This window comes from Mus pahari, chromosome 15, assembly GCF_900095145.1.
Source record: "Mus pahari chromosome 15, PAHARI_EIJ_v1.1, whole genome shotgun sequence".
In the NCBI taxonomy this organism is placed as follows: Eukaryota; Metazoa; Chordata; class Mammalia; order Rodentia; family Muridae; genus Mus; species Mus pahari.
The window spans coordinates 53,068,930-53,093,050 of NC_034604.1; the positions used below are offsets into that span (position 1 = coordinate 53,068,930).

Below are 24,121 nucleotides of genomic sequence, written 5' to 3' on the forward strand. Positions count from 1 at the left end.
AGGCAATCCCATATTTCCCAAGTCAACAGGTGGAGGACAGTCTTTGCAAGTTCTTTGGAGGATTAAATACCCTCCCCTAGTCCCAATTCACCTTCCTTTCCTCCAGCCTTCGAAGAGCATATTTTCAATCTCAATTTTTTCTTAGGAGACACCAAGTGTAGATGATGCTCTGACCAGGGGAGGGAGGTAAGAAAGATGCAGGTGGGGCAGATAGGCTGGGGCTGACCGTTGGTTTCCTGGCAGTGAGTGGAGAGAGAGGGCGCGGCACAGTGGCAACAGTAAGTGTAGCCACTAAGAACCAAAACCGCTAAAGTGGCTCCTGAGACCCCGGGCGGGGAGCGGTGGGAGAGGGTCAGGCTAGGACGCTCCGGGCTAGGGGCTGGGGGGGGGGAGCCCACCCATAGCAGTGGGAGCTTGCTGGGGGCTCGGGATCCGAGCTCCCTGGAAAAACCCAGCAGGGCAGAGGCACCGGGAGGAGCTTAGCCAGGGCCCGGGAAGCGGGGTCTAGAGGGCGGGGGTGGGGGCGGGTCGGGACCCAGAGTGGAGCCAGAGGAGGGGAGACCAGGAGACAGCCGCGCTGAAAGCTGGAGGTGGCTGCACAGGCGTCGTTTCCTTCCGGAGAGGAGGATGGCCGACCCAGGCGCAGGCTGGGGGGCGTCCAAGAGCGGGTGATGGGGAAATACCGCGGCCCGCGCTTCCCCACGCCTGGCGGCCACGACGAGGGTGGCTCCTCCTTCGGGCCGGTCCGGAGCCCAGCAGCGGGCGGGCGGGCGGGAGGCGGGGAGCGAGGGCGGAGGCTTCAGGAGGAGGAGGGATCAGGCGCGCCTGTGACAGGGTGGCAACCGAGAAGCGGACGCGTTGCCGCCGCCGCTCCTCCTCCTGCAGCTCCTCTCGCGGCCGCCGCCGTCGCCGCCTCCGCCTCCGCCGCTGCCGAAGTTTCACTCCCGACCCTCGGCGGGAGCCCCAGCGCGGAGCACAGCTGCCACCTCGTCCGGAGCTCAGCGCAGCTGGGCGTGCGGAGAGCCAGCCCGCGTCGGCACGCAGGCAGCGCTCCACGGCCCCGGGCTAGGGGCGCGGAGACCCAGTTGGGGCGGCAGCCAGCCTAGGGGACCCGCGACAGCTCCCAAACCGCCCACTCTGCCTCCGTGTTCCGAGCCGCTACGATGGCCGTGCGCTCCCGCCGCCCGTGGGTGAGCGTGGCGCTGGGGTTGGTCCTGGGCTTTACCGCCGCGTCCTGGCTCATCGCCCCCCGGGTGGCCGAGCTGAGCGAGAAGAGGCGACGCGGCTCCAGTCTCTGCTCCTACTACGGCCGCTTGGCTACCGGGCCCCGCGCGGACGCGCAGCAGCTGCTCCCCCAGCCCCAGTCCCGGCCGCGGCTAGAGCAGTCGCCGCCCCCTGCCAGCCACGAACTCCCCGGTCCTCAGCGGCCGGAGGCGGCGCCGGGAGGTCCCAGTTTTCGGAGCAGCTCCTGGCAGCAGCGGGCTCCGTTGCCGCAGAGGAGGCGAGGACACACGCCCGAAGGTGCGACGGCGCTTCCCGGCGCTCGGGCTGCCAAAGGGGAACCGGAGGAGGAGGATGGGGGCGCGGCTGACCCTCGGAAGGGTGGCCGGCCAGGGAGCAGCCACAATGGCAGCGGGGACGGGGGTGCCGCTGCCCCGACCTCCGGACCCGGGGACTTCCTGTACGTGGGTGTGATGACCGCACAGAAGTACCTGGGCAGTCGTGCGCTGGCCGCGCAGCGGACCTGGGCGCGCTTCATCCCTGGCCGCGTGGAGTTCTTTTCTAGTCAGCAATCTCCCAGTGCTGCGCTCGGCCAGCCCCCGCCACCTTTGCCTGTCATCGCGCTGCCGGGGGTCGACGATTCCTACCCTCCCCAGAAAAAGTCCTTCATGATGATCAAGTACATGCACGACCACTATCTGGACAAGTATGAGTGGTTCATGCGCGCCGACGACGATGTCTACATTAAAGGTGACCTCCCAGTGTTAGCTGTCCCCCCTGCCCACCTCCCGATTCCTTTCTCTGTTGTCAACCCCAGCCCCTACCCACCTCCTCCACTGTTTCTCTGCCAGCACCTGCTCTGGGCTTCTGCAGCCCCTGGCCAGCTACCCACACCCCTCGCATCCGCCCATCATTCTTAGCCTGAACCTCCTTGCCTGCAGTCTGTACCCTCCTCATACCTGCTCAGCTTTATTCACTCACTTTCCTCGCTCTTGCAGCTGTTCATTCCATCTGCCTCAGGTCTCTACTCTGAAGACGAAGAAAGGGACCTCATAGCTAACCCAAAAGCCATTCCTGCCCCTCCCCCAAGCTCGCGGAAGGTGATAGTTTCCCAGATCTGTCCAGAGGGGCGTGTCCTGGCTAAAGGATAGCAAGCAAGATACAAGATGCTGGCTAGAGCAGGGCTGGATATTTTACGTTGTTGCTTTACTACCGTGTGCCTTTGTTTCAGCTTAATCTAGAGCAGTTTTAGGATGGCTGCAGTTGAGGATAGCCATCTTTTACTGTCCCAGACCCCTGTTTGAACATTCTGAGGCTTTTAGAAACTTGCCCCACACTGAGACCTTGAATACACCCACTAGCCCAGTGTGCTGTACCTTCCAGCCTATTCCCCATTCTTTGCCACACTTTAATGAAATCCACCAGCAATGGGTGGGACTCCCCAAAGGTCAGGTGAAGAAGAGGGGTAGACAGTGTATTGGACTTATATAGACCCTTGTACCCGCAAGCTGCATCATACACACAAATAGTCGAACCTTTCCAGGTGATCTTGGTTGCTGCAGCGTTTGAACAGATTCTAGAACTACCCAGAACACACCATATAGCCACAGCATGAGGAAACTTTGTCAGTGTTCAAAGAAAGGGGCAGTTTTTTTTGTTTTTTTTTTTTGTTGTTGTTTTGTTTTTTTGTTTTTTTATCCAGAGTGTCAGCAGTTCTGGCCAGAGAATTTCAGAGCTCAATAGCTCAAAGTTCCTTAGAGCACAGGAGTCAACTTTTTGGTTCAGATAGTGGAGAAGATGGGAAAACCATTGTAAAGAAAGAAATAGGCTTGTCCTGGAGGAGCAATCCCTGCTGTCTGAGCTCTCTACCTCTTATTCTAAGGAGTGCAGCCCGGTCTCGGCATGTGCTGGCTACTTGTAGACTATGACTTTGTCATGATCAAGGTTAAAACACTTCACATAATGTAAGAGCAAGCAGATTCAAAGGTCTTTGGGGCAAGGAGTTGATGTCCAGTTAACAGAGCTGTTTAAGGGGGAGGAGCAGATTTCTGTGGTGCCTTTTGAAATGAGAGATTTTGATGGCTAAGTGCCTCTAAGTCTATTACGATTGCATTCCTCAAATGTGATATTTATGGTGAAAACTGATATTTTTCACAAGTATTGCCTTCTGCTCATTGCCTGGTGGAACCTAGACTTTAGGATGATTAGCTTCTATTTCTCATCACAATTACAAAGATTTTCTGGCAAAAGTGTAGCATTTTGCAGTGTCCACTGCTAGGGCCTACTGCTGCCATTTGTTTTTAATGATTTGGAGTATACTGTCCCTCAAATCTTTGAAATGCCATATTCCGTTTCTATTAAAATTAAAATGCATTTCTATTAAGAATCCAGGTATAGTTTTAAAAAAATTCTTGTTGATAGCTGGAGGGTGAAACACGGGATGGAGACAGTGGCCACACACCCTGTTCATCAAAACTGAGAGTGCCAAGGCTAAGAACACTGAAGAGGGTGACAACTTATTCTCATGTTTTGCTATATGGAGTATCAAATGCCTTGAACTCTTCTAGCGACAGGATTTTATTTTAAATCCCTTCTTTTGATCAACTTACCACACATAAATCAGTTTTTCTCATTATTTTGATTGTAATGTTCATGATTTTTTTTTCTCTAAAATAATGCCTTCCCAAGTTCAATTTCAAGATGAGGTTTCATTTAAATCTCCTCCTAAATAATGTAACTTGTATACGACTGAAATTTAAATAATGAGAAACACCTGACCAAGTTGATTATTATATAAAAAAATAATCATTGGATATTGGAGCTATGGAGGTAGCTAAATGGGTAAACTGCCTGGCTTGCAGGCATCAGGACCAGACTTGCACCTCCCAAAATCTTGTCAAAAAGAAAAGCATAATCGAAACAGTGGAACACTCTTTGGAGCTCTCTGGCCTGCTAATCTAGTCTGCTTGATGAGCTCCAGGCAAGTGAGAAAGACTCTCTCCTAAAATATATCCAGGCCAGTTAGAAACACACCGTCTTTAAACCCAAAGTGCTTGGAACCAGAGGAAGAAGACCTAAGGTTGAACTCTGGCTTGTGTGTGTGTGTGTGTGTGTGTGTGTGTGTGTGTGAGAGATGTTGCATCCCCACACATCAGGACATAGACACAAACATACAAAGAAAACTATAGGCAGATTGCCAGACCAACACCAAGTATCAGCATTTGATATTATGTTGTGTTTCTGGAAGTCTTTGTTACTTCAAATGTGCTAAGAAACAGTCGTATTCCCCTTATCTTCATCTCACCTCTGCTGAAATTGGATGACAGATTCGCTAAAATTGGGTTAAGGTTTAAGAAATATTTGTAACCTTGTGTTGGGACCAGGAAAGGTGGGGGGCAACATTTGAAATGTAAATAGATAAAATAATTGATAAAAAAGGGGAAAAAAATGACAGAAAGGAGAATTGTTTCTTCTTCTTCCCAATGGTACCAGGTGTACGGGGAGGTTAAGAGAAATGGCGGAAGTTCTTTCACTCCATTGAACATGGTAATTGCCTGTGAAATGAGGGCAGGAGGTGACTCTCGGCTTTCTCTTTTTAGGTGATAAGTTAGAAGAGTTTCTGAGATCCCTAAATAGCAGCAAGCCTCTCTACCTGGGACAGACGGGCCTGGGCAATACTGAAGAACTTGGCAAGCTGGGGCTGGAGCCTGGGGAGAACTTCTGCATGGGAGGACCTGGCATGATCTTCAGCAGAGAGGTTCTCAGGCGGATGGTGCCGCATATCGGCGAATGCCTCCGAGAGATGTACACCACTCACGAAGATGTAGAAGTAGGAAGGTGTGTTCGCCGCTTCGGCGGGACGCAGTGTGTCTGGTCTTACGAGGTAAGCCTTGAGGTGTGGACGAGATATCCGTGTATAACAGGCACATGGCGCTTTGCATCCTGGACAACAGTCCTACGTATTCAAAATCATAGTAGCTGACTTTTCTACGGATTTGGAAGTGATCTCGGGATGCATCTTTCTTATTAGACCCAAAGCCTCGCTGACGTTTTGCTGTTGAATCTTAACTTTAAGCAAACTTCCCGTTACATCTCTGCCACCGGATATAATCCTCCCACCCTTCTTTGTTTTCCTTTTTCTTCTTTTTTACGGTGTTTATATGCATGTGTATTCATTTGCTGTCTCTGACAAGAGAGCTAACTGTAGTTTCTTCCACACAATTTTTATTATTGACCTGATTTTCTTCTTTATTTATGTGATAAAAGCTCTTTGTTTTCATGAGGTTAACATGTGGGGGTCCTTGAGAATTTACAAGTGGGAACTGGACACTTAGGGGGAGGTCGGCAGTATGTCATTCATGATAGGTTCATTTCCAACACTTTACGGCTTTATTTGATAGCGTGTGGGTAATCTGGGGAAAGGCCTGAGGGTGTCACATGACTGTGCTTTTCACTTGGTTTCTATACTTTATGTCTGTTTTTGTGACACTTTATCAAAAGCCAGAATTATTTAAATATGGAGGGCTGTGGACTGTTATGACATTGTGGATATTAGTTTTGTGGAATTTTTTCCCCTTTAGAATTTGGCTTTGGAATCAGATGAATTGTTCTTTAAAATAGTTTTCCTGAAAGATAATTTTAGAAACAATTGATTTGATGTTTAAATAATACATTGCAATTTTAATGCAGTTTGATTTGCAGTTATTTGGAGTTTAATTTTATTTTACCTTCCCAGTGGACACAGAGTGCATTTTAACTTCTTTACCTCCAAAAGTTTCATAAATTTAGCAGGGAGGATGTATTTAAGGAAAATATGTCTCAAGTGAAACAATTGTCTCTCAATGTTACATGGTTCCTTTTATTTTTCTTCCAGGGGTATAATATCTATTTAGTTTTTTAAAATGTCTTGTGATACAATTCATTGAGGTATTTTAAATAATTATTACACACAGGGAAACCTTCTGATAATTATGTATTTGAGATCTCTATTAGGCAAATTAAGATGATTATACAAGTAATTGCTTTCAATAATAAAGTAGCAATTTTTATTTTATAAAGCTGTCCTATAGCTTTGGTAATCCATGCTGGTAATTCTAACACTTGCAAGTCTGAAAAGGAAGGACTGTGAGTTTGAGGTTAGCTTGATCAATACAGGCAGACTCTATCCTAAAAGCAAAACAAAATGACAGTATTTAGAAGATTAACAGCAAAGTATTACAGCTTTTAACACTAAAGGTAACTTCACTGAACTCAATGAAGAATTCTCTCTAATATAAAATTATCTGGGAAACAACCAATAGTTAATGTATAAAATACATTTAGTTAATTCCACATGAAGATATGCTACAGCTATTTTGAAAGGATGAGTGAAAGCAAAACAGGGAAAATACAGAGTTTTCCATAATTTAGTACCTTCAGTGAAATAGAACGTTCTAGCAAAAACACCAAAATCTTTTATTGTCTCCCACATTTTCATCGATTCTGCAACAAATGTCCAGTCTTTACCTTGTGCTTTCTCTGTTCATGTTCCATGGCGAGAAAATGCTCTCAAGTGATGTGCCAGCTCTCTTGTAGGCTTTACATTGGTGATATTCCCCGTAACCTTTGCAGTATGTTTTAAGTTTGGAATGACACTTGTCTGTCAATGATGTCAGAGTCTGTAGGAAATGGATCATTTCAACACTTGGTTTTAGCATTGGAAAAAAAAATGAAGTCTCCTGAATTGCAGAGTGTAAATGAAACACGGAGCAGCTTTAAGGCCCTCATACAGACAGGGTTGAGTTTGTGTCCCATTGTCTACACATGGTGGTTACATTGTCTCCATTAGTGTTGTGCATCAAGCCCAGGGGTATTCAATCAGGAGCTGTATGACGTGGATTCTTTTCTTTTTTGGTTTTTCGAGACAGGGTTTCTCTGTGTAGCCCCGGCTGTCCTGGAACTCACTCTGTAGACCAGGCTGGCCTTGAACTCAGAAATCTGCCTGCCTCTGCCTCCTGAGTGCTGGGATTAAATGCGTGTGCCACCACTCCCGGCATGACATGGATTCTTAAACTTTACTCACTTAGCAGTCATTGGTCATGTTGATTTGTCGTTAACAAAATTGTCAGACTAAAACTTACAACCTTTAATTACATGTTACATGCTTTAATGATTTTTTGACCAAGAGTGAGAAAACTGTATTGTTTTAGTTTAGAAATACTAAGAACCCAATGAGAGTAAACTGACCGTGAAACCCAGAATGCTTCTAAATTGCATTATAATGTAACCAAATTAAAGGAGAATGTGTGGAATAGATTATTTCATTGGCATTGTTCAAGAATCCTAAACAGGTTAGACTATATCTACTTGATGAAAAATGACTCAAGCAACTCCTAGATTCATTTCAAGAGTTCTGTTCTGTTTCCTGAGGTCTTCTTAGCCTCAATAGGAAAGGAAGTTAGGCTTTTCCACTCCCTCCTCATTCACACAAACTTCCCCCCTACTCTCTTGCTTGCTCTTCTCTCTGTCTCTGTCTCTGTCTCTGTCTCTGTCTCTGTCTCTGTCTCTGTCTCTCTCTCTCTCTCTCTCTCCCCCCCCTGAAAAACAGAAAAAAAACCCACAGCAAAACTCTTTAGTAAAATAAAAATCTACATTTACACAGAAATATTTATGTAAATGTTATAGCAATTTATTTGTGACTACCTCGAACCCAAACAGCTCAAGTGGTCCCCAGCTGGCAATCTGCTTCGTTTTTAGGAACTCGTCTCTTAAGGCAGCTGGAACCTTCTCTTGCTGTATCCCAAGATTTTGAGACACTAACATGCAACTTCAGTGCCTGGCAATCAGATCCCGATAGTCTGATTGCCAGGTGACCTCTTCTTCTCTTCATCCCAGCTACTCCCCCACCCCTTGTCTTTCGAGGTACACAAAGTGCCAGATGCCATTGGAGAGTACTGATGGATACATTCTTACTTGGGACTGAGGCATCCAATTTCCAAGTTGTTAAGACTGAATAACCCGGAAAGTTGCTGCTGCACTCACACACACACACCCAGGTTCTGTGTATGGATTGCAGCCTTGCGAGAAGGTGATTCTGTTGTACCCCCTCCTGCTGGCTAAGGTCTGGTGAAACCCTAACTTGACTGCTGTGGATCTCTCTCATTTTAGGAGGCTCTCAACATTGCCTTGGCAATGGAGGTTTTAAAGTTTTGTACTTTTAGTCTTGTTTTATGTTTCCTTCAGTAGAGGCAGGCAGTTTTCAGTTCTCTTCATATCTCACTGGACACCAGGATTTCCATGGGAATTTATTTTATATGCCTTGTCCTAGCTGATAAAGAGGGAAACAATCCTTGGGCTACAAATTTTATGAGGTCTCTTTCCATAACATGAACTTTGGCAGTAAGAATAAAATTTATATTTTAAATACTTTGTTGTGAAGATTATACTTAGTTGTGATTAACCCCGAGTCACCTATGAATGTCACATTAAGGAAAGAAATAAAAGAATTCCCCCTTAGAGTTGATTAATCAAGAGCAAGTCAAGACATGAATTCTCCACTTCATGTTTCCTGTGCTTCTGTCTTCTGTGTGTCTGATGTGTGAGTCTGAAGTTGAATCTGTGTCTGCATCCGTGTTTGTCTGGTGTGTGTGTCCATCTGTAACAAAGGGCTTCACTCTGTCTTTATTGAGAAGCATGAAGAGCATTACAGGAAGAAGGAATGGGACTCTTTATAGCAGCAGTTCTCAACCTTCCAGATGCTGTGACCCTTTAATGCAGTCCCTCACAACCCCCTACCAAGACGATTTTCGTTGCTACTTCATAACTGTAATTTTGCTACTGTGATGAATTGTAATATAAATATTTGATATGTAGGATATCAGCTTTGCAACCTACAAAAAGGTCATTCTAACCCCTGAAGGGGTCGTGCCCACAGGTTGAGAGCCACTGCTTTACAAACCTCTTTAAAGGAGATTTACAAGGGATTAAGTCACTGGCTCCAAATGAACCTAACTGACCCAGAAGAGAAGCATCATTGTTTACCAACCAATATCTTAGTCACATCTTTAGAAAGTTATTCACGTCTTCTGTATTTTCTGCTTTTGGAAAATGATGGACACACATTATCTGAGCCAGGAGCATGGAAGAGTGCATAATTCAAGATTACAGCTGTGCATTACCTTAGGTTGTAAAAATTGTTAACATGGGTACCTGAAGGCAAGCATTGTAGGTTCTTACGCTGGTCTCTTAAAGGCAAGTTAAACAGTTTGAGGACCCAGTAGGCTGGCAGTCTTAAGTAGCTTAATTCTGTAGCTATTCATTCTGGCTCTGAGATCCAGAAAATGTTCCAGTCTCCGAGAATGTAAGAGATGCATTCATAATATTGCCACACTGTATAAAGAATTAAAAATTTTTTGAAATTCCCTTTAAAATTGTTTATCATGTATACTTCTATTTTTATGGTAAATTAGCTTATTTATATGGTCATATTTAGTTTATTAGCAGTACTGAATTTTTTTATTTAGTACTATCACTTATATTTAAGAATTAAAATAATTTTAGCTTCATTAATGGTTCTCCCCCTGTGAGCTCTACCTTTGATCATTAAAGATCAATTGACGTCTGTTAGATTTCCTCATTTTGATTTTTGTACTAAAAGAAATGGGAAGATACATAATTCAACTAGATGCTATTTCAGAAGTCTGTTTTACATTGGTTAAGAATAGTTTTCTGTGGCTTTACAGAACCATTTCCCATGAATGAACAGAATTTTATTTGACTCTTTTCATGGCTAACTTAATGTGAGAAGTCTAGCGTTCCCTTTTGGCCTATTAATGGCTATGAACACTGTAGTGAATTTATTATTTTCAAAGGGATATGTTTCTTGAGTTTTTCTTGGGCTTTTAAGTAACACCAAAGAGCTGTGGCTTTGGATTATATTAAGGTCTTCATAGCATCTTTTAGGTTTAAAGTCTTTCAGCCATTCCCTCCAGGCTGCCACCTTCTTTTAAGATACTTCTTAGCGACTTTTTGGTCTTTGAGAACTATTATTATCACTCCTCCATCTCCTCTTTTACTTCATTGCCATCTTTGTCTTCTTTCCCCCTTCTCTCTCTCTTCTCTGGTATATGCCCGCGTGTGTGCCAGTGGCCTCATTTGTGTGTTCCTGTGTGGAGTCCAGAGGCTGATGTTGGGCGTCTCTCTGAGATGTTTGCCACCACATGTGTTTGAAGTAGGATCTTGAACTGAACCAGAGTTCACCTTTCAGGCAACTCTGTATCCCAGTCCTGAGCACTGGGTTACAGAACATGCTACCTCGTGTGACTTTTGTTGGGGGTCTAGGGACCTGCCCTCAGAACCTCATGGTAGTACAACAAGCACCTTAGCCATGGAACCATCCCTCCCAGCCCTAACCTCTGTTATCAGAATGTTTGTTGTTCCCTAGAATTAATTAATATATGCAGTAAAGTCTAAGAGAAGGATTACTTTTTTTATATAAAAACCAATTTTTCAGAAATTTTTGTTGTTTGTTTGTTGGTTGGTTGGTTTTGGGACTTTCCTAATATCAGCAAGCTTTTCACATCCGCTCTTTCCACCCTGCCCTATTTGTCAGATGAAACCATCCTGAACTGTCTTTGTGAGTCTCTCTTGCTGCCGAACTGTTTTCTTCACTGTACAAAAATAAAATCACCTCCTGAAGTTATGGAAAACACAGTACAGATGTCGGTGTTCTGTAAGCTTCGGGCGTTTCCACTGCTAAGTGGTCCCTTATCACCTGACCTGAGACAATTAATGTATTCTAAATAAATGCTTTCCAACAGTTGAAGATGCTATTAAGTTTGAGAGATGCCTCCAGACAACTGGAAACAAACTGAATGATAGCATGACACCCCTGTCAGGTTTAAATGGTTTTCTTCCCTAATAAGTCACAAATATTCCAGTTTCTTGAAAAACAAATCAAGTCAGTTTCTGGTTTGACTTTCATTGTCGTGTCGTCTGAAATAGTGTATTCCCCTGAGAAACATTAGTTCAGCTGTTCTTCTGCTTAGCAAATATTCAAAATACAAGGCGATGCACTAGACGTCGAAGTGTAGTTTGTGTTATGTTGTGTTTCTTTTGTAGAATGGTAGTTTTTAATGGGGCACTTTGTTCAAGGAGTTTAACTGATACAAGAGCAGAGAGCACTGCATGTGCTTTTGATGTTGCCAAATACCAAAACCAATCAAGGAAGGTAGGAACTGAAGAGCTGCTGGGCCTCACAGGACCAGTGTGGATCTTATTTAATCTCCTAAGAAACACCCTTATCCAAGCCCAGTGTCAGTCCTCATGTGTGTTTAATGTTCTGTATTGGACATTAGCAGTTCAGTAAGTGTGCTACAAGTTTATGAATTAACTGAATAAACATGATTTATTCTTTAAAACCCAACAGGCACTGTCTTGAGCCTAATAGACAATGAAATTGATTTCTTAATTGTTTTGAGATTCTCAAGTCTTTATTTACTGATTCTAATTTTGACAGCGGCGTTCTTCATTCTTTGTGTTCAATAGAATCTGAAGATTTTTTTTTACTATCTCTTTTTGTTTTATTATTCTTTTATTGGGAAGTTATTTACTTATAATAACTATATCTGTAAGAGATGGCCTGAATATGCATACAAAGAAAAAGAACTATTAAAGTTCAAAATAATCAAAGAAAATGACACTTCAGGACAACAACTATAAAAATACATATTGGCTCTTATTTTCTGAGCATTAAATAATAATTCAGAGTATTAGGACCTAATAAAAGGAAGCAGGCGAGGGAAAGGAGTGTGGATGGAGCACCAGATCACTCTCAGCACCGCAGCTAATAGAAGGTAGTGGATTCACTTGGATGTTTCATATAACTTCCCTCAAGAGACACCGGGGATGGAGGGTTGAGGGGTGATCCTGTGAAAGGAATTCCCTTTAGAGACAACAGTTGTCATCAAGTGCAAAGGTGTTTGGTGTATTTCTGGGTTTTATTTTGAAATGAAAAATGTTCTTCGGAGGCTCCTCTGTGGCTAAGTAGAACTGTCTTAAATCCTTCCTATTAGACTGACAGACAGATAGACTGAAATGTTAAAAACTCAATGTCCCAGTGTTGTGGCATTGGTTGAGAATCTGTATGTGTGATTCAGCTAATCAAAGGACGGTAAGGGACCCCTGTAGAAGTCACACTTGGCCACCTCTAGAAGAGGATGGCCATCCTATCTGAGGAGCTTAGATGACAAGGTTGAGTGGAATTCCAAACAACTGGGCCTAAGATTAAGTCACCATTACATAACTGTGACCTGATGTTTAGAAATGTCTCTTTTAATGAATACCAATTTAATTTTAAGGTAAATTTTGCAATCACAAATCAAAATATAAGAGGATTTAATGAGGTAATACCAAGACCAATACTTAATGAAATGAAGGTATTTAATGTACCTGAGTAGGCCTCCTGAGAAGTGCATTTGTTAAAGCACATTTAAAGTGGTCTACTTGTATAGCCAGCTGCTTTCCCTTGCCCGCGGATCCCCCTTTACAGACAGTGTGTCATGAGTCTACCTTTCTCATCTTATGGCATGGATGAGGAGGAGGACTCTGGCTTCTAGCTCACTTCTTGCCTTCATGTCTGACAGAATTGGGCTCCCACCTCAGATATATCTCTCAATATTATTTTCATTCTGCACCATGGAATCTCCAGTTGAAACCAACTGTGATAATCTGTGTCATAATACAGATGGTATCACTCTTACTCAATTTTATTAGCAACGGCATTTCTTAGCTTGCCAAAGATATTGATAGACACATTTAATAACTTCATTCTCTATCAGTGTCCTTCATTTCTGTTGGCAACTACCAATTGTACATTACTCATTGATCAGAACTTATCCCTGCTCCAATCCCTAGTTTGCCATTCACGGGTTGTGTTACTGTGGACAAGTTATTGTGACTCTTGGTTCTTTGGCTTTCATTTCCTCATCTACTGAATGATACTGCAATAATTTTTTTTTTTTTTTTACTTAAAGGGCACTTCAGGGAAGACTAAATGGCTTAATGTGTACAGAAGCATTTCAGAGTAGTAGCTAGTATTGTTCTCTGTTTTTTTAAGAAGCAAAATGCCATAAAACAGTGCCAACTTTACAGAGTCATTGTGGGGAATATAAAACGTCAATATATTGATGGTCTTTAGAATCTTGCTTGGCACACCAGCCATGTGTTCATGTTAGATATCCATTTGCTAACATCCAAAATGGCAGTGTTCATATGCCTTATGTCCCATAGGAAGAGGGTAATGTCAACTGGAAAGTTTAGTTATAATGGGTCTTTGAAAGGTCTATTCTGCTATAGTAGGGAAAGTCTTGATTGATTGATTGATTTTTGTATTCATCTGTGTGCAAGTGTGTTTGCATGAGTGTAGATGCCTGTAGATGCCAGAAGCGAACATCAGATCCCCTGGAGCTAGAGTTGCAGGTGATTTATAAAAATCATCTGATGTGAATGATAGGAGCCAGATTTGAGTCTTTTGTTAGAGCAGTATGCAATCCTAATTGATGAGCTATCTCTCCGACCTCAATGTAGTGGTTATTGATTTTGACTACACAATGGTATTCTCTGAGGGACTTTGAAAATAGTTGTGATAGTGGAACCAACTGCTGGTTCAGAATCTCTCACAAGGGATGCCTATTGTTTGAAATAGCCTAGGTGAGTAAGGTGGCCATAGTGTATTTTCTAAGTGACTACAGTGGATGTGGTGTTAGCATCACAGTACCCATTAGAGTATATGCATGGCATACATTCACGTTTGTTCTGGGGTGGAGCCTATGCCTTCAGGCTTGCACAAATGTACTTTACCAACTGAGGTATCTCTCCAGTTCTCAAGTGTATTGATTTTATGTTAACTCTCTTGTTTAAATATCCAGCCAATATTGCGTTATTTTCTTTTAGTCATTGAGACTAACCAAAACTGCTATATAACTGTCATCCATTTGTTTAAAGTAGCAAAGTCCTCAGATTTTAAGACAATGATATAAAACTATCACTTATAGTCACATGGTTTCTCTTCTAATGACTGTGCTCAAATATTACTTTAAAAAGAACATCAGAGTGGATTTTTAGACATTCTTAAAACTATTTTCACACATTCAAGGCTTGGGGAATTATAGTACTTCCTAATGACTATATCTGAGTGATGTAGAATAACAGAGTTCTAAAATACTTGAATGTTGATTCCCATTATTTTGCTGTTGTGACATTGACTTATTGCATTGGACTTTGGTGCTTTAAAGACAAAAGGCATTAGAGTGACTTATATGATAAATGCTAGAAATGGTAACTTTATAGATTATAAAAATCTTTAAACGTAAATGTGATGTCATTTGCTATTCACCAGTAAACATTCCTTTGCTCATCACTGTACTGACTTCTCTGGAGGTTGAAAGTATATGATACTCGATTTTAAATAAAGGAAAGAAAGGCTCCTTAGAGGTGGAAAATGCAACATACGCTTCAAACCTTTAGTACTGTACGGGACAGTTGGCAGATGGGGAGAGGATGTAAGGCTGCACAATATCAAATAGTGTGTTTGGGTTAAGCTTATCAAAGGTACAAAAAGTGAGAATTAAAAACTGTAGCAGAATCTAGTTGTAAAGCACTTACACATCATCCTCTGAAGTTCAGATGGGTCTGTAAATGTGTGAGTAAGTCTTAGAATCTCATGGATAAGTGTGAACTAGAAGAAAGCATAAGATTGTGAAAAATCATTCTGGCTGATGTTAATGAGCAGCTGGTATAGAAAATCAACCCACTGGGTCATAGAAAGCTTGGATGAGTTCTGAGTGGAGAGTATCACACAGACTTTTCTCCGAATGTCTCTAGTGCAAGAGGATGCCTTAACAGCCCTGCGCTTAAGGACAGGGTCTTATGGGATTTCATTGTAGCTGCTGATCATGTGAGATGGATCTTAATGAAAAGGCCAAAGAGGAAATGAACATGATGAACTTAAGATAGAGGAAACAGAGACAGAGAATTGGCTGCAGTCATGACTATCTAGGTGTGCAGTAGTAGACTGGGGATGGTTAACATGTCACCTGGGATTTAGCTTGAAGATGATAGTATTCCCAGAGGTAAGGTATATGAGATGAGCAAGTCTGAGTGACTAATATGTTTCCAGAATTGGAAGAACACAGGAGGATGTCTTCTTAGGGCACACCAAGTTCTATTCATTATTCATGTATTCAGTAAACAGTCACGACTGTCTAATGCCCAGGCATTCTTCCAGTGGTTGCTGTTTCAGCAAACATTAGAACCAAATCTTGACTTTATTTTCTAGATTACAAACAAGGTAAAAATGCTTGAAAAGACTCAGGAAGGGGGAGAGAGAGAGAGAGAGAGAGAGAGAGAGAGAGAGAGAGAGAGAGAGAGAGAAAGAACAGAAACATACACAGAGACTGAGAAGGACAGACAGAGAGCAGAGACAGAGACAGAAAGACAGACAGATGGGGTGGTGGTACACAGCTCTTTATAGGGAGCCAAGGTGGGCTTTACTGAGAAGACCAAGTGTGAGTGGCAAAGGGAACAAGGGAAAACTTATCAAAGGAGTATGCACAAGTAAGCCAAGAACCAGCTAGAGGTCAAGGGAAACTCAGGTGGAGACAGACTGGAGTGTTGAAAATGCAAGATGAGAATGGAGAAAGGAGGGAGGGCAGACATCATGTATGGCTTTGATGGTCTTTGGGAGGACTTTTTCAAAGAAAATTGACGTCCATGTACCTTGAACAAGTTTTCTAGCTAGTAAGGCATGGGTTCCAACCCACAATGAACATTACCTTGCATTGCCTATCTGCGTTCATTTTAATCAAACTTCACTTCTAGGTAAGGCAAGTATTGTGTAAATACTCATCTTGCCGTTGACCATGGTGACCAAGCTCCTCAGGCTCCTTCAGTCAGTTCAAGGTCCCGAAGTGGGAGGAGCACTTGAGACTGGATGTCTGAGACATTGTGTTCATAGTGTGACAATACTGTTTTTGGATTAAAATTTTGTCTTAAAGTCATTTGCTTTAAACTTATTTAAATAAAATGTAAATACTGAATATTGTAGGGTGAAAATAATAAAAAAGGTGGTCAGAGCATACAAATATATATAGTGAAAAATATTCCTATTTCTGTGATCTATCTGACTTTAGAATTTTCCTCCCAGCATTTTTTCTTTTTTAAAACCTAAGACTCTTTCCTCTCTGTCCAGTTTCTCTTGAATGTCAGAAAACTTTGATTTAGTTCCTTTGCCTGGTTATTTAGGTTTTTAATGGGAAAATAGAAGAAGTAATGTATGCATTGTTCTGAACATGAACTTTTTCCAGTGATGATCTTTGCTGGGAACTGTACTTTGATGAGCAAGCACCCCCTTCAAGATGCTCATGCACCCTGTGCCCAGCTGGTGGCGCTAATGAGAGGTGATTGGGTTGGGAGGGCACTCGCTTCCTTAGGGGGTTATCTAAGGATGGGTTTGTAGCCTTGCTGCCTGGAGGATGGGGAGTCACAGGGAGGAAAAGCAGGCCACAGAAGCCTACCTTTGGAGGAGTGCATTCCTTGTGCCTGGTCCAGTCTCCTCTTTTTCCGGGCTGCCACCATGTGCGCAGCTTCCTTGGCTACATGTTCATACCAGGATGATACTGAATAATGGACTAAACCCCTCAGAAACCCAGGGAGCCAAATTAATCTTCCTTTAAAACTGTTTCTCTCATGCACTTGTTACGGTGACAATAAAAGTGTCAGCAGAGAATTACTCTTATATCAGTATCAAATACCCTTACGCCTTATTTTAATGGCTGCTTAGCACTTCAAAATGATTGAATTATCATTTTTTGGAGAATAAAAAGGAAAATGAAGTCTGCAGTACTCTCAAATCCCCATTTTTTTATGGTTTTTTTTTTTTTTGATTCCCAGGAAGTAGTGTTGTCTCTCCCAATGATTAGCCTTTTCAACATTAATTTTATTATTATTATTAATAAATAATTTATTATTTAGTCATTAATTTTGTAAGTATTTCCCAAGTACCTCCTGGGAAGATATATGCTGTGTGGTGTTAGAGGTAAACCTCTTCTGTTTGTGGACTATATGATTTCAGGGAGGGAGTTCAAGAACAAATAAACAAAGGAAAAAATACATGCCTTCCTATATGGAACTGATATCTTGATTTATGAACATATAGTAATGTTTGATGTAACTAAGTTTGGGTTCTTTGACTAAAGTGAATTTGAACTAATAACCTCAGATTAATGACTCAGTCTACTGCTAATTAGTTTGTTCTCCTTGATTTTCTACCCACACAGTTGCTTAGAATAGTTTAGTGCTCATGCGATTCATGTGTGGCTGTTTCACATTCTGTATTTCTCATAACTGACCATCATCTTCCTTGATTTCCCTTTCCATTAAAAAATAACCTTAACACTTCATGGAGTTGTGACAAATCTGATTTCAGAGACAATGCTGTCTGACTTGTAGGTTAACAGAAAGACATACTGTGTGAAGTCTTGTAATCCCAACCCCATAGGAAGAACAACAATATCGACTAACTAGACCCCCTGCCCCTCCTGGAGCGCCCAGGGATGTTAATCCACCAACCAAAGAGTAGGATGCCATATCTGGCATCAATAGGAGGGGAAGCCCTAGGTCCTGTGAAGGCTTGATGCCCCAGCCTAGGGAGATGCTAGAGGGATGAGGCAGGAGTGGGTGGGTGGGTGGAGGAGCACCCTCGTAGAGGCAAAGGGGAGGAGGGATGGGGTGGGGGGTTTGTGGAGAGGAGACTGGGAAGGGGGACAATATTTGAAATGTAAATAAATAAAATAACCAATAAAAAGAGCCTTAGTTGATCAGCCCTTCCTCTTGACACCATTTTGCAGTAGTAGCATTGGTAAGGGTTTTGTTCGCTTTGGTTTTTAGCCTCCTCTCAGGGATTATTGTTGTTATTGTGTTGCTGTATGGTTTAGATGTACATCCAACTGTACATGCTGTCTTTCCCATGGAATATTTAATGAAGTGTCAGTTATAAAAAAATACTTTCAAATCCAACAACAGGTTTGTTTCTTTTGAAGATTATTCAATAACATAAATTAGTTTTCTGGGGGACCTGGAAGTCTCAGGATTACCAGTATAATAATAAAACTATATACCCATAACTATAGGATAATATAATTATGATGCCTCAATAAAAGCTATATTAATTGACAGCGACTATAAATTTAAGTATTTATAGAGGTTTTTAAGGCTCTGGTTTGAATAAATTTTAAATTATGTGTATTTTAATTTTAACTGGGCTCGATGCTTTTTATCTCTAATTCTCGTTTTGAAATATTTCTCCTTTATCAGCTCTCTGGTTTTAGTGCTCCCATTATCATATTCAATTTTGTCACGGTGTGTCTTAGACTGATTTCTTTGGTGAAGTACAGCTGTGTTGATGTACTTTTCACAAAGCATGTTCTAACTTTTACTTTTGTGCTCCTGTGAAACTTCTGGCAGATGGGTACACAGCCTAGGCGCACTGCATCCAGGATGCTGTGCTTATAGGTTCAGCACAGCGTATGGGACTACACCAAAGCTTTAACACCTGACCTGATTTAAATGGCACTAGTGTCGAGTCACTCCAATGTACCAGTGGAAACATCTGATAGTGTAAATGGTTTTTCCCATTAAGCAGACAGTCGCTGTGTGTGCCTGAGGGCTAGTAAGGGGCACCAACATTTCAGTTTTCTGAATTTTATTGTATATGGGCAACTTTAAGGGAGTTTTGTGTAAGACTGTAAGTCATGAGGACAGTGACAATCCCTAGCTGAGGGAACATGTTTGAATTTTTCAAAGAGCACCTGGTTTCATCTCATTGTTTGCTACCAAGTTTTGTGATGACACATAGTCCGTTTAATTTTTTAAAGAATTGGAAGGATTAATGCTTGTTTGTTTCCCCTTCTCCATGTTTACATAAAATTCTAGTGTGTGTGTTACATGCATCATACATTTAGGATAGTTACCCAGTGTGTCACAAACTCCCACGAAGCATGTGCAAAATGAATTCCTTGTGGTGTTGATGGCAGATAATGCCTACAGGATAATTTATGCAGTTAGTAGTTGCAGATTTTAGAATATTAGAAAACTATGAACACTACATTTTTCTTAGCTCAGATGTATCATCATTTTTTCTATGAAATGTAATTATTGTGGCTGAATTTTCCAGCTCTGATTCTAGAATGGGATCCAATACATTCTCTGTTATTTAAAAATTAGAAGGTAGAGGCTAACGCAGAGGATAAAGGAACTCTCCATTAAAACCCAGAGAGGAAAACTACACCTCCTTTCTGGATCCTGTCTGGAGTCACAAATAAAAAGAAAATAAAAAGAAAAAAGAAAAAAGAAAAAGAAAAAGGTAATTCCAGTGGCATTCTCAAACAATTTTGATAAACTATATTAAATCTGTACGTCAGGGTTACTATTAAGGTAAATTTAGATGAGAATATTTCATAATTTGACGCTTTTTGAGATGTTAGAAGTTTGAGTAGTAACTTATTATAGCATAAAAATATTACAATAAATATTTCAGAAACCAATCTCTAGCTTGTTGTGGTCATATGAAGGTCTACTGTCCATTGTAGAATAAAACAAAGCTATTAATTAATTGATAAGTCTAAAATCTTATTATGTTTATGATGAGCAGTAACCTACATTTGAACATTTTTAGTAGAGAACATGATAATTACTGTAACTGTTCAGCATTAGCTATGTACTTGTTTCTAGAGTGGGTACTCTGCACTCTGAGGATTTCTGAGCTGTGCAGAGCTTTAAGGAGATGTTTCTTGCATCTTATGCTACAAGTACTTGTACAAACTAGAAGTTTCACAACTAGCAGATATCACACAGCCAAAGAATTGACAGTCTTGTGTTGAGCTCTGATTTATGTGATTCCAATGGCCATACCCTTATCAAATTGTTACACTGACATCATGTCTATAAATTTAAGGGACAACCTTGGACTTTTAGTTTGAAACTGCTGTCATAGTAGACACACCAGGCTGGCTGTATGTGTACACACCAATGGACAAAGTTAGGAAAATAACATACAAGTGAGCAAGGTTAGCCCACAAAGATAGAATGGAGAGCAGTATCCAATGATTGCACTGCCTTCTCTTCTAGACTTGCTTACCTGTTGAAGAGAAAGGAATACTGTCTTTCCGAGATAGATCTATGAGGTGTGAATGCATGAGATCAAATTTGCTGTTGCTGTCTGTCTGTTAGTATGTTTCCAGGAAATTAATAGAAGAGTAATTTTTTAGTAGAAACAAAAAATTGTCTTTTACTGGGTGTCAGTGCAAAGATAAGACTGTGGGCTGTCAGCTTTATCTAAATGACCTTTATTTCCATCTGTATTTTTGCAAGCAGAGTACATGTGGGCATGCATATCACAGGGAAATCTTGCTTAACGCAATATGTTCTGAAAATTCAGCATTTTACAGGTAAAGTAGCTCTTGTTCTTCTCCTGGGTGTATATTACCATACATTCATACATACATACATACATATATAACTTTCATATATATATACATATATATGCACATATGTATGTATATATGTGTATATATGAAAGTTATGACTAGTTAAATGGCACAAAACAAAACAAAATATCTAATATCTATAATGTTATAAAACTATTGTTTCAGGCATTTAAAATGAATCTTTCATATTAATTAGTTTTCAAGAATGAGTGTCTTCTACTTAAGCTAAGATACTAATAAATCCTTGTGAAACTTCCTAAAGATAAGTAGTGTTATTATGACCTCAATTCTAATCATCAATGCAAGTCGGCTGTGATGAGTTCTAGACACATGCTTAGCTTCTGATATAATGCAAAACGATTGGAATTCAAGCCCTCTAAAAACATACTCCCACTTTTGAAGCTTAATGGAAATGTGAAGGCACACAGAAAGGCTATCAGAGCATTAGGACATATCTGAATGAGCAGTGTAATAACTAAGCGTAAGATACTATGCTTTGCTCAAGGCACAGAACCTCCTTAGGGTTTAGAACCAGTACAGAAGAATAAGTATATGAACAACAGAGGCACACGCAGAGCAGGGATGGGGATGTTTATGTGACTCATTGCTTGGGATCATGAGGTTTGCTAAGAGTTTCATGGGTAAGTTGATCATAACTTGGAAAACATAATAGGGAAACCTACTATGTGACAGGATGGATTGACTATGAAGTCCCAGACAGCCAGGCAAGGTCACCTAGACTGAAACTTCTACTCATAGCCACTTCTAACTTGTAACTTCTTATGTGTATTTGAATTATACAGTAGTATCAATTCAGCATATCATGATAGTAAATCACAAATTTATTTTAAATCAACTAATTTGTATTTGCATTGTTTTTCAGCTTTTTTTAAAGACAGAAGGAATTTTGTATACTAGCACAAGTGTGCTTGCTGATTTTTCAAAGAAAGTAAGATATTGGCTGAATATTTGATAATACAGAATGCAGAATATATTCGATATTTTTGGAGTTGATCAACGGTTTGATTGTTTAGTCATCAATACTGTTTTATGTATAAGGGCCATTTCAGAAATTGATCCTCAATCTTTCTTAATCTCAAGCCAAATGCATTTAATGATTTCTTATGACACTTAAGTCACCAACTCAAATGGCAATTTTCAAAATCAAACATTCTTACACGGTACCATCCAAAGATGCTTGGCAGTTACATTTGGAAGAATGATAGTAGGAAAATATTAAAAGCCTTTGTTCTCATAAGCTGTTTGAGTTATACAAGATTTATTAAAAGCATCACAATGCATCTTATAATAGTTTCTGAGCTAAGGTGTGTCAGGCTTGGTCCCACATGATCACCAGTGCAGTGCAAATGTTGTATGTTTAGCATCAAGGCTGAAGTGAATTCCTTCCCTGCACTGCCAGAAACACCACAGGTTCTGTATGTTTCATCTTTTTAAATAAATATGACTATTGCAGGCTCAGAAACATTTTAGAGTTGACAAATTATTCATAACCTCCCTACTACTCATGATATGATCTCATGTGGAGTCATGCCCCAATTCAAGAGACTGGGGTCTCGATCAGATCGGGTTAGGAACAGATCTCAACAGCTACAGGGGACAGTCAAGGTTCTATGAGTACAGAGTGAATGATGTGGTGATCACAGAGATATGAGCGGGTGAGAGAAAGCAGTGGAAGTCTACAGCAGAGATGACTGCCCCAGAGTAAGGACACAGAGTGAGGATGAGTGTTCCTGTCCACTGCTGGGGGCAGTGGGTCTTCATCAGCTCTCTGCAAGTTTCCAATGTGTATATACAGGTGCACGTGTATTTGTGTGCGTGTGTATGTGCATTGAGGGCAAAGACCGATCGATGATGGGCATCTTTTTCAGTCACCCTCTATTATAGTTTTGAGATAGGATCTTTCACCATGCATGGAGCTCACACCCATTTCCCTTAACTGCCAGTCAGCTGGGGTCTGTCTGTCTAGCTGGGGTCTGTCTGTCTCTGCCTCCCCAGCATTGAGATCACACTAGATTTACTTACTTTATTTGTTAAAAAAAAACAAAAACAAAAAAACCCGAGTGCTTGGAATTAAATAAATATCATCATGCTTACATGTGAACACTTTATAAGCAGAGCTATATCCTCAGCCTTGTAACTCCTTTCTTTTTCTTTTTATTTCTTTTTCACTTTATTTACTTTCTTTTTATCTTTAGGATATCTCATGCTGTATTTCTATTATTTCCCCCCTTGCCTCCCTCACTCTGACATCTCTCATATTCCCCCTCTCAAATTTGTGACCTCCCCTTTATTATTGTTACATAAATATTCTTAAGTATACAAGTAATGCATTTACTACTGATGTTATTTAGTATTATTTATATGTACATGTATTTATGGTTTGGGATTGGATAATATATCAAGTGACCCATCTTAGAGAAAAATTATGCACCTTCTCTCACAAGCCGTTAATTGTTTATAGTTCTTTACCTAGGGGTGGGTCTTGTGAAATTATCCTCATCCATGTTTGCACCTGGCTTTGTCATTATGCATATCCTGTTCAGGTAGCCATATTGTTAGGATTTTAAGGTGCAGCTTCCCTATCATATCTCAAAGCCTCAAGCATACTGGTTCTCTGGTTCTTGGAACCTTTACCACTCCTTCTTTTGAGCCTTAAGTATAGTGGCTGCATTGTCGATGTATCAGTTTGTGGGAGGCACATGGGTACTTGTGCTCACAGATAAGCACCAGGGAAACCAGGAATGTTCAACACGCAGGGTTCGCTCCTCAAAGGGAGAGATTTTTTCCTGTTAAACTACTTTCTGCCTAGAAGGTTGGGAGCATAGATGATTAATAGCCTGGTGGCCTCTGTACTATCTAAATGGCCAGGCCACATCAGATCAGCTCTCTCTGATCCTTATCTTAAGGCTGTTTATCTCAGTCAGCCTATAGCACTATTCTCTAGAGACCCTTACCGTAAGCATTGCCTACCTTGAGCCTGCTTCCTTAGTAATCTACAGAACCTATCTTAACAGAAGGTGTCACTGGTACTTTATAAGAGTTTCAGTGTGACCATGTCTTCTTAAGTGTTGTTGCGCAAATGGACTTGAGTTAATTATTACCCAGAAACCTTTTCCCCCCAGGGTGTATTGTGGATATATTTACCTAAATCAACTATTTGGCATCCAACTCTCAAAGTTTGAACCAACACTGCCTTCTGAGTCACGTTGAAATGAATTTTTTTCTTGCCTCCCTTGGATGACACTGATGACTCGTGTTTGCAGAGACCCCCCATATCAATTGGGGTTATACACACCACAGTAAGTTGTTCTCTTCAGTTTGACCAGTTATAGATCTCTGAAATGATCTCTATTGCCTCT

General features: G+C 41.2%; 1 protein-coding gene and 1 non-coding gene across 2 annotated transcripts in view; both read left to right on the plus strand.

The window, feature by feature from the left end:
* Positions 1-827: 827 nt before the first annotated feature.
* Positions 828-24,121, plus strand: part of Chsy3 (chondroitin sulfate synthase 3) — a 233,741-nt gene continuing 210,447 nt past the window's right edge. Inside the window, exons 1-2 of the mRNA XM_021214536.1 lie at positions 828-1,971; positions 4,821-5,104. Coding sequence (XP_021070195.1) covers positions 1,164-1,971; positions 4,821-5,104 — 1,092 coding nt within the window. The 5' untranslated portion in view covers positions 828-1,163. The remainder of the gene's footprint in view (positions 1,972-4,820; positions 5,105-24,121) is intronic.
* LOC115065555 lies at positions 19,455-19,575 on the plus strand. The gene has a single exon (XR_003845329.1). It is a non-coding gene; the product is annotated as a small nucleolar RNA SNORA26 (small nucleolar RNA).